The 14,403-nt window shown below is 41.2% G+C and overlaps 1 protein-coding gene across 3 annotated transcripts in view; it reads right to left on the bottom strand.

Moving 5' to 3' along the window:
* Positions 1-14,403, bottom strand: part of arnt2 (aryl-hydrocarbon receptor nuclear translocator 2) — a 60,273-nt gene that overhangs the window by 11,546 nt on the left and 34,324 nt on the right. For 2 of the 3 annotated variants that reach the window (XM_071920841.2, XM_071920843.2), the window contains 3 exons: positions 14,266-14,400; positions 12,548-12,622; positions 8,019-8,170 (listed from right to left, as the gene is read on the bottom strand). In XM_071920841.2, the coding sequence (XP_071776942.1) occupies positions 8,019-8,170; positions 12,548-12,622; positions 14,266-14,400 (362 nt within the window). Of the gene's footprint in view, positions 1-8,014; positions 8,171-12,547; positions 12,623-14,265; positions 14,401-14,403 lie in introns of those variants that run through there. The other variant, XM_078282578.1, reaches the window with a different exon arrangement.

Genomic DNA, 14,403 nt, shown 5'->3' with positions numbered 1-14,403 from the left:
AAGCAGAAATGAAGGAATGAGTACACATGAGGGTCTTTTGTTTAAAATCTGATATCAGCCAGTCAGTATCTTCCACGTCTGATATGATGGATACGATCAGTTTGACTGATTAATATTTATTGTATAACTGATAGGCTAAATACTACACTTGTTGTCTATTATTGCCTTGATGAAGATTTTAATGTTGAAACTCTGGATTAAATAAATTATTGATGCATCAAGGCTATGAGTCTGCAGCAACTTTTTTTCAACGTAGTTTTTTACCCACCGTGATCCGCACCTCTGCAATGCCAGTGTGCATTGTTATGGAAAGACGATTCCACACAAGTATGCATAAATGTATGTATCATCATCATCATCATCATCATCATACTGGGTTTCAATTAAGAGTTTTAATGTCCCAGGGTCTAGATGTTGTTTCTGAGGCATTTCTACCCTGCCAAGAATAAAATATAAAATTCTGGAGGAAACACTGAATATTTTAAGTTTGTGGCATGAAAACTATTAGCAGTTTCAATCCAAAAATATCAGATGCATATTTGTCAAACCCTAGTACTCATACACAAAACACACAGGCTACACCTGGAGCGCTGGTGGAGTGTTGAGCCCCAACCACACAGCCATGCCAGAGGATGTTAATGTGAATTCTGTGGGAATCTGGGTCCACAGCCAGCTCCAAGTTTTCCAAAACAACACAACTCTCCAGTGCAGTGTTCTCATGCACTCAGTATCACATGACCATGAGGAAAAATTATTCTGAAAATGAAACCCCTTTACTTTTTTTATTTCTTCCTCTCCGTCTCTGCTGTGATGGGGCTCAGGCCGATGCAAATGCAATGTTGTATTTGGTAATTTGTTATTTCTGCTCCAGCACCCTCGGCTAAGTGCTATCTGCATTCTACAAGCCATGGAGATGAAGAATGGTTTCATCAGGGCCTCCACAGCCCATATGATGTGCCACTGCTGGAATGGCAATGGTGCTTGTGTGTGTGCATGTGCGTGTAGATATGCTTGTGTGTGTACATTAATGCCCAGTGTGTCCTCACTTGTCTCCCAACACACACACACAGATGTGATTTGACAGAAAGTAGTGAGTGCAGCGGGGCATGTAGCCACAACAGTGATTTACAGCATGTTTGGCTCCACGGCATCATCTTCTACTCATCCTCCACAGCCTCTTCCTCAACACAGCAGAGCAAAATGGCCTAGAGCTTTGCTTTTGGAAAGGCTTGCTTCATGGTCAGAGATGGCAGAACCAGTTTGCCAGTCGCTGCTGCAGATGGCGGTTTGGCCTGCGGTCAGGCGCCACACAGAGATATGGAAACAGCACCGGACAACAGACACACACACGCCATGATTCCAACTTATCAAATCAACAGCTAGCCACTTGCTGTTGAACTGATAAGATTGGCTTGGTGTATTCGGGGGGAAATTGTCCCATTTGGCTACCAGCTCGAGTTTTACTGACTAAGAGGTAGAACAGAGAAGCACAAATGTGCCTTATTAGAAATTCCCACTGACAATACTTTCATAGGTAGTCACAGTAACAATTGTACCAGCAACAGGGATTAAATCCAAATCAAGATTTGTTGTCACGGCACCAGGGGGAAAAAAACAAGCCTACCTGCAGGTAACCAGGAGACTCTGGACTCTAAGCACACAACCATGCCTCTGCCAGCATCCGGCAAAGTAAATAGAATCAGATCTATGTGGAGGGAGCCAATGGAAAAACTGCTGCTATTTCAGGGCAGTAGGGAAGCGCAGGAAGCCATCCGTAGCTCTGCACAGAGCAAATACACTTCTACCACTGAGGAGAACTGCAGAAGAAATGAAATCAGCGTCTCCCATTCTAATAGTGTCAATCTTCTATGATGACAACTCATAGGAGCTACCGTTGACAGGCTGTTGGAATGACATCCACCATAATTGCTGTTTCTCAAACTCTGTTTCTCTCTGCATGTCTTGACTGTGAGAGCCTCATGCCACTGTGGTAAGCATTTTCCAGGGTTCCTACACATTTTCCATTTCAAAATTCCATACTTTTGGCTAATATCAATAAAGGATCCCATTACCTGGTTGGCTGAAAAATTATCTAATGTAGGCCTACTCCATTTTAAATAGTTGCATTTGTCAAACAAATAACTAACCTGTATATATCTAAAGTACTTTGTGTCAAAGATAACAACTTAAAAATATAAAGAGTGCTACACTGTTCTGTTTGTTGTTGCTTTTTTCTACAAGGTGAGGAACAGAAATGAGACCCCTTTTACAGAGAAATCTGCTTTTCTGCCCCTCTGCATCTCTCTGTGCTCTCAGTCTCTCCTGTATCTTTACATCGTTACATTACTAGCCTTTGACATTATTATCTGCTCTGTTTTACTGCTTAGCAGCTCCTCTGGTCCAGACTGTCTTGTTCCTCCTCAGGACCAGTCCTTTTCCTTCTTTGAAAATATTTTTCAATATTAATCTGGATTGAGGGAGCAAACATTCAGAGTCAGAGTTAAAAAGTTAATATTAACGTTATCAGTCCACTCAGTGGATACTGACTAGCAGCTAGGCTATACAGCGTGCTAATCTCGGAAACTCAGCTGTATTCCGAGTAACGTTAACTGTTAGTTCTTCTTTTCGGGAATTCAGTCGGCCGTCTTCTTGGCATGGAAAAAAAAATCTCCCTCACGCGTGTGCAGTGGGAGGCGAACAGACGGGTCCGGTGAGAGAGCGAGTGAGCGAGAGAGAGAGCGAGAGACAGAGAAAGAGAGAGAGCGAGAGAGAGAGATCGCGTGGAGCAATTAGGGGCTGAGCGAATCAATGCGCTACACGCAGTTCTACGATTAAATAGTGAAAAAAAAGAAAATTTGTGGCGGTCAGTGGTGATATTGTGGCGGCCCGCCACAAAGTTTTCTATGTGTGGGAAACCCTGGAGGGGGAACTTAGAGCGAGGGGAGATTGTCCACTAGTTAATCGATCACGGATGGCGTCGTTCTCTCGGACAGATAAAAAGATAAAAATAAAAAATGCTAAAATGGGTCGCCAAATATACTTTGGCTGTTAATATTGCTGGGCGGCCCGCCCAAGTAAAGTCTATGTGTGGGAAACACTGTTACATTCTGACTGTATGCTATTATGCTGTATGCAAATAATTGCCAGAAGATTGTAGCTAGGTACTGTAGCTCATACAAATCAATTAACACCAAACCCAGACAAGTTCAATGCACAGCATTTTCTTCAATCTATCCGTTTACTTTTCTGATAACTACATCACTGCATAACTCATAAATGTTCAGACAAGCTTAATATTTGGTTATTTGTGATGCTATGTATATATGCAATTCAAATATATTGCCGCATTTTCTTTCAAACTAATTTGGTCGTGGATGTCCAGATTTGGTACAGTTGTAAGGCACTTTGGGCAGAGCTGTTCTGCAGGCCGTGACGTACAGGCGTAGAGGCAGCTCTGCGTAGGAGTGTGGGTTCAGTCGCACGCCATACTTCTTCCTTTGCTTTCGACGACATCAAGCTCGCTCTGGCCCGCGCTCTCTCACACAGGGGGAAACATTTTGGCTGCGCTGGCTGCCTGCTCCAAATGCCATGAAAAACACTCTGCTTGTATGATCAATTTATTTTTAGAAATTCTGAATTTTATTTTTAGAAAACAGAATAGGGGCAATAGTCTGGAAACACAAATCTTTTTCCATACTCTCTTTTCTTTTTTCCATACTTATCCAGACCTGGAAATTACATACTTTTCCATACTTTTCCATACTGCGTAGGAACCCTGATTTTCCAACCATATGTACGACAAAAGTTAAGTTCTCACAATCAGGCCAATAATTCAAAAGAATCACAAATCCATCTGGCCAATAACCTGTTAATAAGGCTCTGGTGTACCACCAAACAGTAAACAGTCTACATCCAAAGCTGATTTAATTATTGATCAAAAGAGCAGAAGGTGCAGAACTAAAGCACTGCGGAGGGTGCGCATGATAATCACTGCCTATGCTTCCATCCAACTGTCAAGCTAATTTTACACAAACTTTTGAAATGTTGCAAAAATAAAATCCAAATTAAGTGTGTGAAATAAATTGGCTTCCTGAATGTCATTAAACGCATCCATGAGAACAATGGAAAGTCTTTCAATAACTGATTAGTATTATGCAAGTTATTTTTTATTTTGTTTGGCATTTTTCATGCTTTATTCTGAAGATGAAAACAAATAAATATACTTGATGATATTCTAATGTACCAACTAATGGTCATACAACCACAATGGAGATTTATACATGTTAAAAACAACATGTATAATATTTGTGGAGGTTGTGGTGGACAGATATTTTAGTTATTTCAGTTATTTCAGAAAGTCCAAAGCCCTTTTGAACTGCAGTCAAATGAGATTGAACCATTCGTCGGGCCGATCATGCTAGACCTATGTTGTTATTTATTCGACAAAATGCATCTCAGCCACTATTTATCGCAGCATTTCCTTATTGATGTGATAAAGATAGTGATATTGAGGAAATGTAATAAAATTTTGCCATTTCCATTCAGTCCGTCTAATTCAATACATCATAATTCACAAAAAACACTTGGATGGAAACCAAGCTAAAGGTTGCATGGAGCCTCACGCCACTGACATTAGCATTTTCCACATGAACCGATTAACGCACACATTCACCACACAGTTGGTCAATGTACACACTGACTGGCTCTTGTACACATTCATCATGCAGTTGGTCAATGTATACATTGAACAGTTAATGTACGTGTTTACCGTGTTCCTACTTTGAGCATAACGTATACATATTCATGTGTGCACATGAATATGTACACAAACATATACACATGCAATATGCAGGTATTCCTCATGCTGTGAGGAACTGAACAAAGTCATAAGCTTCATAACTCTGTAGTGCTCTGATAAATGGGATTCCATTTTTTTACTGCGACCTCATAAATCTAACACATATTCTGCTAATACTGCGGCCTCTGGCTCTCACCTCAGCCGGAGAGAACTCTGGCAGTGATTCATGCACGCAACACACACACACAAACACACACACACACACACGAACATCCGCTATAAGCAGGGAACCCCAGGCCTAGGAGTGTTTACATTGCTAATCTGTTCTGCTCGCGGCAACGGTATGCTAGAGTCTCCTTAACTCATGATGATGGCTGGGAGGAAATGGAGGAAAAAAGACATCTGAACGCTGCTTTCCACTCATACAAAAACACACATGGGTGGAGAGAGAGGAACCCTGACAAGAACAATCTGCCCATGTATACCTAATGGAAAACAGTGAGTCAGCAAGCCTCTGAATTGATCAGTGCCGAGATAAGGGATAGTGCCCATTCACTGACTGTACGCCCAATTCCTTCCCTTAGCTTGGGCACAGTGTCAAAATCAACAGTGACACCACTGCCCCCTACTGCCAAACACCTTTCCCTGCCACTGGGCATGCGGGAATAATGTATTGGCACGGTGTCAACAGTCGTCCAAGCTAAAATTCAATTCAAAGTTGACATCTTTAAGATAAGGACCAACATACAGACACATAAAAACATATTTGGGTTTAAAAGCCCTGACAAGTTAAACAAGATTATTTGACTATGCTCTTCCATTAGTGGGCTGGAGTTCAGGCAGACAGGGTCGAGATCCTTTTTTCTCATTGAAGCAGTAGGAGATAAAGCTGGCAGGTGGAGGATGAGGCACATTATGAATATAGGCTGTAAATTCACATATTTGATTTATTCATATTCTCTCTCATTTGTGTCTCATTTTGATAATTTCTCTCTTATTTCATAGTTTCGTTTTTACTGTATATTTGCCATACATATTCTCATTCATTCAAGTATGTATATTCAACTACTGTTATTTTACACACCCTCATAATGCAGCAACTCACTCTTCTCATTCATACATTTATATTCTGTTCTTGATTGTCTGTTGCGTTAGGTTTAATATTCCTCATTTGCTATATTCATATTTATTTTAATATGCTGCAGCAACCCAATTTACATTTTTAACTTGATCATTAAAGTTTCATTTTATCTTAATCAAGTTGGTTGAGCAGTCTCACAGCAGAGAGATCTAATGCTATACTGTAAACTCTGGCTGAGGTCCCACATCCAACAGGTATGAGGTGCTACAGGGACCAAGAACAAACAAGAAGCAGCTCAGCAGAGCAGAGCAGCTACGTATACCGGGACTAAGACTCCACACCTTTCACTTAACACCTTGTTAACAACACGCAAATCAATAAAAGTAGGTAAATATTATCCCAGGTAGACAGATCTCAGACACTGCTCCCATTAAAAGGTTTGGATAGTATAAATATTATTCCTTGCTAGGTAAGGCAGCAGTGTGCTTATATTCAGAGCGCAGCAAGGTGGGGAATGTGTGTCGTTGGCATTTGGGGGTCGAATCAGAGCAGGGGTGAGTCTAATATGCCACCTAAGGATATGGCAGAATTAGGGTTAGACTAATATACCATATTTCCTCTAATAGTGGCCTGTAGTCAATTAAAAGCCGGGTCTCCGATAATGGCCGGGGCCGTCGTCGACACGAACAAATAAAGGCCGGTCTCAAATACAGGCCGGGGGAGAAAACAAAGGAAACAAGACTAGGTCAAAACCTAGTATATGGCTGGACCGTGTCCGTCTCCTCTCTCCGCCGCTGCCTCTCCACCGCGCCCACGGCCCGCATTGATCCTCCCGATCCGAGCCCCGGACCCACGCCGAAATCTCGGCCGGATCACCGGGAACACATCGGCGCCCAGGTTCAGTTAGCTTCAGTTAGCTTCAGCTTACGTGCAAACAACGGTGGATACCGGTAAACTCCTGGTGCCTGTTTGTAACTGTAGTTTGTAGTAACGTACAAGTGCCACAAGATGGCTCGGCCGGCGGAAGTCTCTGGAACATGCCGTCGTCGATTACCGTAATTATCGTAATGCATTGCAGTAACAAAAAAACGTCTACCTAACGTACCCCGACAGAAGCAGATCAGAAAACAAGCAGGCTTCGTACTAAAATATGAGCAAATATACTTATCAAACAGAGGGAATTAGAAATAAAGGCCTGTCTCTAATATAAGCCTGCTTCCAATAAAGGCCTGGTACCCTCTGCAGTTGAGGTAAATAAAGGCCCGGGCCACTATTAGAGGAAATACGGTATTGGTTTGCTGATATTGGCTTTTTATTAAAAGGTGCTATGTGTAGCATTTAGACATCAATATCTCATCTAATTTTGATACTTTGGTATAATTACCATAAATAAATGAGGCCGTGGTCGATACAACAGTTAGCCTCTATCTCTCACCGTTAGTATCGTTAGCACAGGTAACAATACTGTAATAGGCAAAAGCTCACTTTTTAACAAAAACAAAACATATGATCAAGCTTTACATCTAGAGGAAATACTAACTGGGTGGTATTAAATTCAATTCGCAATTGGAGCTTTCAATCATTCACTACTCTCCATAGGGCCCCATTCTATCTGAGAACACTACCATAATTGACCACTAGGGGGCAAAGGTGCATTTATCGAGTTGGATGTCTGTGTAACCCATATAAAGTCTGTGTTGTTAATGCTTTCTCAAAATTGGGACCACATTTCCCGTAAATCCCATTGCTTCTTGTCCACCCTCCCCGGCACTGTTGACTTTACTGCAGAGGATAAACATGGAAGTGATTTTTCCATCGGCTTTTCACTCTGCCACTGCCAGCACAATCTGCCATTGCCAGAAACACATAAAGTTTTAGCTCAATTTGTGGTGGAAGAACAGCACCCTCTTCCTGTTTTGTGTCGTAAAGCAATATCCCTTTGTGCCATAAAGCAACCTGGCGGAGTTTGAATCAATGAATACTTCATATTTTTTGGGAAATGTTGGGGGCATGAAAAATGGTCAAATTTAAAGATAGTGAATATTTACAATCGCAGCTTCAATCCAAAAATATTAGTGTTAGCCTTTAAAACTCCATGTCGGTCAAACTCTAGCTTCAATATCAAGGTGTAGAACCTACTTGACGTTGGTGTTGGTGCAGATGATGTACTCGATCTCGTCAGAGTAGGGGTTCTGGAAGGTGAAGCTGCTGGTTCGGATCAACATCCACTCCCTGTTCTTCATACGGAAACGATACATCACCGACAAAACCTGGCCCTTCAACTTCACCACCTGCACGGGAGGGAGAGAGGAAAACCAGAGAATGACAGGGGTGGTCAGAGAAAGAGAGATGGGACAGGGAGGCTAAAAGTGATATTTCACCTCGGTAGAACAATTTAGCAGCAGTAAATCTCATTAATGCCAGGTACCTGGAAATCTGCTGCTGCAACCAGCAACAGATTTTGGCCGGAAGCCTTTTCCTTATCGTTCGATATTAGTAATTAGGCTACACACAGACATCATGGTTTCTTGAAGTGTAATCCGAAATACAGAACAAAATTATATTAACTAGATTTTACTTTTCTTTATTTGTAAATGTATTGAAAGTACAATTTTTAGTCCAGGTTTTTAAAAAGAATATTTGAAACTGCCGTGGTTGTTGACCAGTCATGACTTCCTATAGAGTATGTGCACTAAAACAAGGGAAATGTTACTTTAAGACTTCTGACAAACAACAAATGAAAAACACAGAGTTTCTATTTATGCAAACAATGCGTACGGCCTCTGCACAAGATCTTATATTTTTTTTAATTTCAGTGGAAATGGTACAGAAACTGAGCTCATGCATAACAAAAGTAATTAAAATAGCTTATGGAAGACAATAAGTCTTAATTATCCGCCTGTCTCTGGAGATGAAAAGAGTGGCAGGGAATTCAACTACAAAGACAATATCCCTATAATGCTTACATTCAATTAGCCGTATTATCACATTTACAGTAAAACATTTTGGCAGACCAGTCCTCCCAGCGTCGAGAACAGGGTGATAACTGAACAAACAGAGCTGTTTATTCCAACTCGTCGACAAAACCAGTTTCATTTGGGTAGAGCAATTGTCTTTACAGAGAGATTAGCAGCCGTTTGAAGTGCTGTGTGTGTATATAGTGCTGGAGTTGAGCTGTCAGGTACATTGTGCATTCTGGTGTATTACGTATTCTGTGGCTGCTGCTGGTACCAAACCTGGGCTCCGGATATTCCTGCTCCAAGCCTATCGCTCAGTCGACTGTCAGTCTGAGTAATGAAAGCACCACTTTCCATCCCAATATGAAATGGATCTGAAATGAGTTTGAAATAAGCTGCTGAGGGAAGCCTGGGCAGCCGATCGCACAGATATGGAGAAGCACTTTTCTGTTCACGCAGAGGGCAGAGAACAGAGAGGGAGAGTGAAGAGAGAGAGAAAAATAATAGGTTCCTCCAGTGAAAGAAGCAGAGGAGTGAACAGTAGAGATGACCCGATATATTGTTTTGCCGATATATATGGGGCCGATATTAGACTTTTATTAAAAGTCAGATATCAGCCAGTGAGTGTCGTCTACCTCTGATATTATGCAGTTTGTTTGAATATGCATTTATTGCATAATTGATCAGTGCAACACTGGTTTTCGATGGGACGCCATTGATTTGATTCTAATGTGACATTTTGATTAGATTATTATTTATAGTAGTAGTGGTATCCTGGGTTTTGTGCTCCATGGTCTAAATGTTTTTTCAGAGGCTTTTCCACCCTGAGAAGAATACAATTCTGTGGGAAACGCTGAGTTTTTTAAAATTTTTTTTTTTAAAAAAAGATGAAAATCAAGTTTAAAGGTATTAAATATTGGCAGAAAATATCAGCTGCTTCATCCAAAAATATCGGTATCAGCCTTGAAAATCCAGTATTTGTCATATTCTAATGTAAAGTGGTGGAGAAAAATAAGTCTTCTGATGCAACACTGCCCAGGGAGGAGCAAGAGCTTCCTATTGGGCAGGGCAGCTGTGACCTATAACCAGAGGAACAGGAGGAGATAGGAAGGCAGGTTGTTATTGCTCCCAGCATTCCCCTCAGGCACAGGAGCCAGGGCCGGGATGCTGCAGCCAGACACTATTACTCTCAGATAGACCAACCAATTACTCCAATATTACTACTCCGGCAAAAATGACAGCCTCCAGTGTCAACACAAGTACTGGAAGAGAGAAAGGGCCAGTATGAGAGAGGGAAATGAAATGAAGACGCAAGAGAGGGAGAGAGAAAGGAGATAGAGGGCTCATTTGTTTATGGGCACCCGGTATCCTCCCAGTGACGCGCTGGCAAGGATGTGTACTGCCGTAATCGATGGCACCAAGAACAACAAACCCGCCCATAAACATGACGGAGTGAGAAGAGGAGCAGCCGTGTCTTCACTCACTGAAAGAGAGTTGTGGCTGAATGTGTATGAAAACATACCTTAAAGATGAACTGAGTAAGGTTTTTCACTGCTCCATAGCACAAAATGACCATAATATATCTGTGGGGTTTGACAGGGTTTTTGATCAATAACAACAACTCAACCATTACTTGGCCAGGTGGTGAGATTTCTGCCTTTCAAACTCCCGTACTCTGTTTTGGAACAAAAACTCCCTGCTCATTAGCATTTCAGAACACTTTCATACTCCTCTTCACAAGATGTTTCTCTGCTCTAATTAGGTAGCTTGCTCTAGTGTGAAAATGTCACATTATTGTTTTTGTCAATTACAGGCCACCATAGCTCAAGGGTATGGGAGGGGTGTGCGTGCAGGTTTAGATGAGACAAGTTCTATCAATGTTGCTGCAATTGCTACTGGTCACCAATAGCGGTTCATAAAGGTCAAAGATTACTTAATGCTTAAGTGAAGAGATGAGGAAATGTTCTTGGACTGAGTGTTTCTTTTATACATTTGACCAATGAATTGCGGAGTGCTTAGTGCTCAGATTGTGGGTGTCTGTTTTGGTTGTTGGGTGGATTTGGGTGCTAATTTAGAGTGCCCAGCTGCCACCAGGAGGACAAACTCCACCCAGCCGGTACGTCAGTGACCGACCTTTAACAACCCCCCCGCTCCCTGAGACATGAAAACAGAGAAACAAAGCAGCAGGAGCAATGTCTTTAAAGGTCTATCTTTCATAACTTTCTGTGGGAGGGGGTTGTGCAAGCTATACAAGTGCTGCTGTGTATTATTAAACGCCTGTGAACATGTTAAATGGATTAGCCATGGAGGACTGGGAGACACAAAAAGTTTTTTTTTTTTTTTAATCACTCAATCAAGCTGTGAGTGTTGCACAATGCTACGCAACATTTAAGAGAATTGAAGATGACACACTTGTCGGCAGCCAAATCCACGCCATGTGTCTGCGTGTAGCATACTGGACTCTAGTGTTGACTGAGGAGGCTAGATGTCTGTGCACATCTACAGACAGCCGAATCAGTGAACCCAGTCGGTAAATCAGCCAGTCAGTCAGTCAGCCAGACAGTTAGTCAATCCAAATGGGTGTACGTGCTTGACAGAGGGTAGTATGTTTGCTAAGATACAAGCCACTTGTGGAATATGCTTGAATAATAAAGGCGTTGATGGATTGTGCATGTATGTGTGTTTTCATGCATGTGTGTATGAACTGGATGAGAGCCAGATAGATAGTCAACGTTAAGCAGCAGGATATGTCTGGGAGGAAAAACATTCCTGGTGCTGGTGAACTTTCTCCCTCTGCAAGCTTTACCATCAGGCTGCTGAGAGTGACAGCTAAGTCTACTGAACCACAGAGGATAAATACCTGGTTTCTCTGTTCCTAGGACAGATTCATCCCCATCTGAAACCATCCTCATTGCAGCCTCGGCTCCAGTCCAGCTACTGAACTTTACAAGACTGAGAGGTTCAATTCTGACCGAGCTGAGATCAATTTTCACTCCTTTTCCATCAACCAAAAGTCTACTGTATTTACCTCTCCAGCTAGTACAAAAAACAGTAGCTAGGATTTTAACTGATACAAACAGACAGAATCATCATGTTTCTGGCATCTCTTCATTGGTTCCCTGTTTGGATTGTAACTGGTTTTACTAATCACTTTTAAAGCACAGGTAGCTCTGAAACCACCAGGTGATCAGGTTTTTACCATTTTCTATCACTACTACTGTTATTAATGCTACTACTATTACTGCTGCAACTACTACTACTACTATTACTGCTACTATTACTGCTACTACTTCCTACTACTGCTGCTACTACTAATACTAATACTACTGCTGCTACTTCTGCAGTGCTACAGTACTACTACTACTACTGAGGAGCTTAGGCTATCAGAATCAGTATCATCTTTTAAATTACTTCTTAAAACTTATTTTTATAGACTTGCCTGAGTAGATTTTTATTTTATTATTTTTATTTAAGCGTTAAAGCACTTTGTAAACTTTAAATAAGCAAATACACAAATAAAGTTTATTTACTTAACCCGTCCCTTCTATTTGTCTACAACTTTTCTCATCTATTCTCCCCTTAGCGTTCCCTTCTTCTACCTTTCTTTTCTCCAGTTTTAACCCCATCATCTCCTCCTCTGCGGCTCCTCTCAGTTTAATAAAGAAATAGACCCTTTAAAACCTGTTAAATAAAGCTGGAGTCCAATCATACCTGTTGGAAACTTTCTCTCAGGTGACTCTGGTCTTCAGGATGGCAGAACTCCAGGATGTCCTTCCCCAGCAAGTCCTACAGGACAGGACAGTGTTAGTAAAAACATGACTATTACATTTATCTGACTCATGAATCAATGACACAACTAGTGCCATGAATCAGACTGCAAAACAAGGCAGCACCATCTGTTTGGCACATTGGAGACATCAGATTTGAACTTCAAACTTCTGTGGTGAGTTAACAGCGATATTCCACCTCAGTCTTTTTAGTAGTTTTTTTTTATTTCACAATAAAATGAATCATTCCTCAAGTGGTCAAATCGTGGGAGGAGAGGTCAACGGGGGTGAGACATTGATTAAAAGACTATTATGCAAAACCTTTTTCTTAAAGGTGACAGGTTATTGCGGGTGTTAACTGCAGGTGTTATCATAAATTAAATGTACGGCATTTAATTTAAGATATACGGTAAAAGTAGTGGAGTAAAAGCCAAGAAAAGTTCTCTACGATATTAACACAAGTACAAGTACCTGAAAGCTGTGCTCAAGTACACAGAGTTTTTCCTGCCTCAGAAAAGGGCTTCGGTGTTACTTATGCAGGCCAGCAAACGGTGGCTTATTTAGACTATCACAGGAAAATATTTGTATATTATAGTTTTTGTTGATTAACTATATGATTATGCTAGCAAGTGAATTTTAAGTGGTTCAATGGGGGGTTTCCTGTATTCTGATTATTTTATAACAATTAACTAATATGAAACTTGTGAAAGCAGAATTGAACCAGGCTCTCTCTCTCTCTCTCTCTGGCATCTGATGTTTTTGGTGCCCGCTAAAAAATCGAGTACAGCATCTGAATAAAATTGCTAAGTTACCTTCCACCTCTGGGAGACAAGATATCTGAATTACAAACTTCTACAGCAATCCAATTCCCACTTAATATTTCAGGCATGTTTTCTCATAAGCACATAAAGTGAATTGGTAGGAACAGAGGTCAACAAGGTGAGAAGCTGACAGGCCAAACGCATGTCTCTAACATACCATTCCAGGGAACAAATGTTCTTTCAGTCTAGCCTGCTTATCTTTCCTGTCAACGCAATAACTCACATGCACAGTTGATAATGCAAAGCTGTGCAAAGCGATAGGACGTCTGCAGAACATGAGGAGTCAATGTCAGAACATATAGACTAAATACAGAGGAGTTGGGGAAACAAAGAACACTTAGTTCCAAAATTATCACGACTGGGTTATTGCAAAAGAGTATTTTATCATGACATAAACAGACACACAGCAACTTAACACAAGGTTAGAGGTCACAGAATGCTATGCAGGGATTCACCTTCCCTTGAAAGGACGGGTTTGGAATTTACATTAGAGGCACATGAAAACATTGGAGGTGGTCATTTCACTTTCTTTGAATTTTTAAATCTTTGGTCTAAGGAGTTAAATCTAAGGGCACTGATGCTACTTTGTCTGATCACTGATATCCTCAAAACGGGAAAGGCTTCATTTCATATATCTCTACATTAAAATTAAACTGTGGGCATAAAAATTCATCAAAAGCTCCTGAAAGGTCAATGTTACCAGCTCAGATATAAATATGTTCCAAGGATAAGTCAAATTTTCATTATACATAAAATTGAAAAATACATGATAACACACTATCCCCATTATGCATTTTCATGACATTCAAACGGCAAAGTCCCTATAATCTCCTTAGCTAACCTGAGGTTGATAACCAATTACGTTGATGCAGCGGGGGTCGACGAAGGTGATGACACCGTCAGAGTTGTGACGTGACAGGAACTCTGTGGGCACTGACAGGCCGTTCATATCCATAGAGACCGGAGAACTGGTCACCTG

This window comes from Centroberyx gerrardi, chromosome 1, assembly GCF_048128805.1.
Source record: "Centroberyx gerrardi isolate f3 chromosome 1, fCenGer3.hap1.cur.20231027, whole genome shotgun sequence".
Taxonomy (NCBI): Eukaryota; Metazoa; Chordata; class Actinopteri; order Beryciformes; family Berycidae; genus Centroberyx; species Centroberyx gerrardi.
Note: the sequence above shows the minus strand (reverse complement) of the source record. Positions and strands in the feature narration are given on the sequence as shown.